At 38.4% G+C, this 6065-nt stretch overlaps 1 protein-coding gene across 1 annotated transcript in view; it reads right to left on the bottom strand.

The window, feature by feature from the left end:
* Positions 1-6065, bottom strand: part of KAT6A (lysine acetyltransferase 6A) — a gene marked incomplete in the record, with an annotated part of 2696607 nt that overhangs the window by 282843 nt on the left and 2407699 nt on the right. Inside the window, 1 exon segment of the mRNA XM_044082986.1 lies at positions 1392-1626. Coding sequence (XP_043938921.1) covers positions 1392-1626 — 235 coding nt within the window.

Raw genomic sequence — 6065 nt, forward strand, 5'->3', positions numbered from 1 at the left:
CAAGAAAATCCCCAATACTAAAGTACATGTTTAGACATGTGCAAGTGTTAGTACTTATGCAATAACAGCTGAGGAAGAGTGTTTAGCAGTTTTTAATCAGGCACACAAGTTCACTATACAAACAATGGGACATCACTAATACTAAAGACGGTTGCAATACAAATCTCAGAATTGCAAAACCATAACAGTAAGAGAACCACTCAATTACTGTCAAGGATATTAGACCTCTGAGAATATACATAGAAAAACGGGGCTGTAGGGGATCGTAGGAGAGCTTGCCTCCCTAAAAATGTTTAACCGTTTTTAGTTCTAGAGGAATCCCGGACTTTTTTTTTTTTTTTTAATTATTGCTGCCCCTTACTCCTGCCAACCATCCAGCTTCTCCTATTCCTCAGCCAATTTTTTCTCCTGTACTGTGATGAGGGCAAACCAACAGACAGCCCATTCTCCATGCAGGCATAGAGAGTGTGCTGACCCATCCCCTGGCCTATGTGTAGGTCCCCGTAGCATCCTGACAACAGCAAACTTCCACACTGGCATCCTGACAGCACGTTCTGCGCACTTACCAAACAGCATCTACTATAATACATACCAACTTTAGGTGGATGCTGATGTCTTGGTCCACTGTGCCAGTATGCAAAAACAAGGTGACAAATACAGGATATACCCCAAATACAGTTAAATAATTAGAGTATTATTTCTCTTAAAGATAAGGGAGACAAAACAATACTTAGAAAGATGTAAAATTATTTTTTAAACTAAGGACAAATACAAACAATATACCAAGTTACTAAATATTGCCTGAAATGTATTTAATACACCAAATCTGACTTTTCACAACAGAGCTGCCTCTCTTTCAAATGCTCTACCAAAGTTAAAAAAAATCAACTTCTACAACTAAATTTACTCTTCTAATGCCAAGCAAACTACTGAAGAAGACTTAAGCAGAGATGTCATACAGCTAGGCTGTGCAAAAGGCCGTTCTCCTCCTTTTAAGGCAGCTTAAAGAGATGGGTTTAAGTAGTGCATGTCAGACTACTCTGTATTCTACTGGAGAGTGGCAGCACATCTAAGGTGACAGTCAGTAGGCATGTTCTACTGATAAAGCCAGCCCCTTTAATAAGGCAGAATACCTCATTTATAAAGGGTACACAACACAAATGGATGCTATTAGAAATGTACTGGCATGAATGTCTCTTAATATGCAAGCTCCATGAGATGCAGACATTGCCTGGTTACAATTAATGTGATCCGGAAACAATCAAATTATTAGTTCTTAGCAAGTTAAACAAAGTATGCAAAAACCTTTATGCCTACAAAACTTCACACAGCAAAATCTAAAGGAACCCAAAAAAGTACTCTAACAGGGACATGTAATATGAATTGCGTACCTTTCACTGCGATACAAGTCCAACATGCGCAGATGCCGCAGAGTGGAGGTGATGTCCTGAGGACAGATTCCTGTAAGTTTGCTGAGCTTCTTAATGCTGAGTTGTTTGTCATGATTGTGGTAAAGGCACTCCAATATCACACTTTTCCAGTAGGCCATATATGACAGCCGTCCTAGATCTGATAATGGCTTTTCTGGGGACCCAGCCTGCCCTTCCCTTTTTGATAGAAGATAACCTGTTGGGGGGGAAAGAATCCAGAATAAAGTTCATTTGTGGCTGATGAGCACTTTGTCTTTCAACACAATGACAACAGCACTGGAATCAAAACATTTCTTCCTTTAGATACCAGTAGCAATATCTAAAGCAATGTGATAAAAAGGCATAGGGATACAAAGAATCAAGAACCAAATGGTTACAAAGTTCAATGCAACTTTTCATCACCTCGGTATGTTTAAACTGATATACAACTTGGCTTAAAAACTTACATACGCACATTCTAAATTTACTTTACTCAGTTTTAAGATTGACTTGCTTTCTATAGTTTCTGCAGTTAAAAATGCTAAAAACTCTACAAAATACTTGAAAGAGCAGTTGTGTAAAACCTTACCATAACCATAGATGCCCTTCTCTTCTATATGCTGCAGTATTCATAACATGAAGGAGTCCACTGCTGGCTGACTCGTACGTCCGGCTAGTATACAAAGTCCAATGCAACTGTAGGGTACGTGCATCACACACAGCTTAAATCCTACATCGGTCATAAAATGACATTGTGTATAAAGCAGACATCAGCACGTACCAAGCCTCAGAAATGAATGTTGCAAGAACAGCACCAGCCTGAACAAAAGTGAAAAAACACACCACCAGCAAACAGGCAGACACAGCGGCGGCTGGTGAATTCAAATCGAAGGTGGGCTTCAGGAGACAGCTGAATGGGTGGAGCCAATGAGAAAGGGTGCAGCCAACTAGAAAAGGGAGGAGCTATGCTCAAAACCACAAAAACTGGAACTTTAATTACATATGCTGCCCTGTGTGCCAAACCGTCATTACGAGAGTCCAATCAAGACAAAATGAAGTGTAGAAGAAAAAAAATATTTCAATGCATTGGCTGCATGACAGCTTACTTTATATCTAGATGGAAACAAAAAGGTTGTGAGGCATGAAAAAAAATTACTTTTTAAATACATTACTGGAATGCCAGTCAGAGAGACCCGTGGTGGTGGTGCTGCGGTAGCATTGTCGCCTCACAGTAAGACGCTGTCTGGTTCGATTCTCAGCTAGAGCATCTTCTGCATTGAAGGTTGTGCGTCAGGTCTGGCAAGCCGGTACGTAAAAATAAACTGCCAATCATTAGCGGACCGGAGTTCCGCTGTGGCGACCCCTAACCGGGAAAAGCCGAAAGACACAAACAAAACTGGAATGCCAGTCAAAATCAAGTACAATAAAAACAAGCAGCACTCATCTCAAACCACTTCTCCTTGCACTGCAGTTCTAATTATAATTTATATTCAGCTTTATAAAAAGTACCAAGTAACATGCTGAAATTAGCAATGATACCCCCCACTTGTAAAAATGTTTCTTATCCAAAAAAAGACCTGCTGCCTCACAAGGATCTACTTGTTTCATTGGGAAAACATGATCAAAGTAAAAAATGAAAAGCAAACAAGAAACAAGCTCAAGATAAATTGCTTAAAGGAGTACTGCATAAGTTATGGACCACACATGATAGATTGGCATTCTGTTTAGTTTACGGGTAAAGCCTGCAAAGATAACTGCAAGGCTCCAACAAAGGTAATGAGCTTCTTAAAATACTGTAATCCTGTGCTTTATTACAAATGCTGTCATTTGCATTTCAGTACTCAAAGCTTATACATTTATCTAGTTATGCAAGTATTCTCTGCATGGAAACAACAAAAAGGCTTTCAATGTTGATAATTCTTTAACAGTAAGCTTACTCGCATCTTACAATCTCAGATAAGCTTACCTGATGGTCATTAAAACATTGCTACTTAAACACACAGCAACAGGCACTTTCTGAATAAGAAGCATAATCAACAGCATAAAAATGACAGAAAAGAACAACATTCTGCAAAATCAAGCAAGACAGATGAAAAGCCAATGTAGTACTTGTGTCTACCTTGGATGGGGGGGGGGGGGGTACTCTGCACACTTACACAGCATAACTGCTCCTTGCCTTGCTTGGACACATCCGGAGTCCCTACATGGGGGGAGTGGGGTGCAACAGGTATGTCACAACTTGAAATGTCTCCAGCTGACTGCAAAGGCCCTGACACATTTGTCATACCTCTCAACCACAGAGCAAGAAATCTGGACAAAGTCAGGCCCAAAATTAAGGACGATAATTAAATATTGTTCTTATAAACTTTATAATAGAATAGTATGTCTTGCATTAGTATGAATTTTCTGAAGGGTATGAAATCTGAAACTGAAATGTCTGTCATTTTCTTACTTCAATCTTTAATGCTTTGCAACTAATTTGCCAGAAAACCACAATTTTATGAAAAATGGACCAAAAATGTGATGTAAAAATATAAAATAGCCACACAATACAGCTGGAAACCTGTCAAAGAAGGGACACTTTTAATATTAGCACTGTTGGCTTGAGCAGCTGACAAAATAACCAAATCTACATGCATTTCTGAAATAAAAGTAATCTATAACTCTGATTATCATGTTTCCTTCCAAAATTGACATTCTGCAGAGGGATTAGAGGGAGAGCAACACTTTGAGCCAAAATCAGGGACAGCTGAGAGGTTTGGATATACCCAATTCTATAAAGCATTTTGCACATACCTCTCAACCTGTTAACGCAGGAAATCTGGACAAGGCCAAATATACTGGGGGAATATACAAACAGTACTAAAATTGCTCTTGTATAAACTTAGTTGATAGAACAGGTCTTGCTTTAGCATGCATTTTTCTGAAGGTTATGAAGTCGGAAACTCAACGTCTGTCATTTAGTAACATAATTCCTAAATGATTTGCCAGAAAACCACAAATTTTATGAGGACAAACCAAAAAGAAGAAGCAAAAGTCTATTCATTCTGTGAAAATCTGGGCAGTTGAGAGGTACAGTTTAGCTGAGCAGGGGCTGTCTGAGTTTGCCATCCTTCCCCCCTCACTAAATCATGGTTGAATGGAGACATTCCAATGCCCCATTACTTGGCTATTTCGCCCCATTTACCATAAGCACTGCAATGTGCATACTGCTTTACTTCTACAATGATTTGGATTTCATTTGAAAGTTTTATTTTGTATTTTTACAGCACAAACACTAAACCATCTGCTAAACAAAGCAATGCAGTCTCACAATGAAAATAGACTTAGCATTAAAACTCTGCCCTTGAAACTCACATTCATTGAAAAAGCATTGAAAACCACATTCAAAGAAAATATATTTGGGTAGTATAAAGATTAACTTTAGGCTGTTTTCAAATGATAGTCCCCCTTGCACACAAAACATACACGTGTTGTGTGATGCACTTTCCTGGGCTGTATTAAATTATATTCCTTGTATAATACAGTACAGTTATTAGAGGGTGTTTTAAATTTATTGTTCGGAACATTTTTCCAGTAAACAATGAAACAAAATGCATGCATCAACAATGACAAAACTGCCCAATTGAGAACATTTCCATCATAAAAAGTCTACTCAAACTTATACAATCCACCAGTATCAGTAAATATGCACAAGCTCTGCAGAAGTCAGTCATCTAAATAATTCACATTAAAGAGATCTGTAACTAATGTAGAGGTTGCTGCTAGCAAACAACTTTATATTTCATGGTTTCATCGAAAAATAAAGTCTGTTGCCCCTGAAGAATAAATTGCATATATTACATTAAAAAATGATAAGCTAGTAATATTGCAATAGGAAATGGATGATAAACTGTTAACAGGTTCATAATATCTTCCCAAAGAGGACATTCTCAGTACGGCAGCATCCACCCCTTTTGGGAGTAGAACCCACAGCCTTCTGCATCAAAAGCAAGTACACAACCTGTTGTGCTATTAAAGTAAGCAGACTCAGCATAAGCAGCACTAAACTTCTCTTCCCCTGCAGCTCTCAGCTCCTTGTAAAATCTACTCAATACTCAACTGCATCTCAATTTCGCAGCAAAAGAAATCTGGAAAAAGCCAAAATTTATTGGGGGGGGGGTCAAAAACCAGGGACACGTTAAACACTGCTTGTATAATCTTGGAAAGTTGCTAGAATAAAATACTGTTACACCACTATACATTTTACTGCCCAGGTCCCCGTGCAACAGTCAGAGCAACATAACACTATGCCAAACCAGCTGCTTTGTGAAAGACAGACTGAAACTTAAATGGCCATCATTTAGTGAATTCAGTTCTCACCATAGCTGTCAACTTCTCAGCACAAAACACCTGGCCAAACCCAGTAATGAGGGAATACAGCCCTCAAACATATTCAGTGAATTCAGTTTTTGCCATAGCTGTCAAACTTAGCACAAAAAACATGGACGAAGCCAATAATGGGGGAATACAGTCCCAAAAATAGGAACAAATTTCAAATATTCATCTTATCAACTTAGAAAATTGCTAGAATAAAAGGTTTTGTGTTATGTATTTTCTGAAGAATATGAAGTTTGAAATTCAAATGTCTGTCATTTTCATTTATTTAACCAGAAT

The sequence above is a fragment of the Protopterus annectens genome, chromosome 9.part0 (genome assembly GCF_019279795.1).
Source record: "Protopterus annectens isolate FY-2018-M chromosome 9.part0, PAN1.0, whole genome shotgun sequence".
In the NCBI taxonomy this organism is placed as follows: domain Eukaryota; kingdom Metazoa; phylum Chordata; order Ceratodontiformes; family Protopteridae; genus Protopterus; species Protopterus annectens.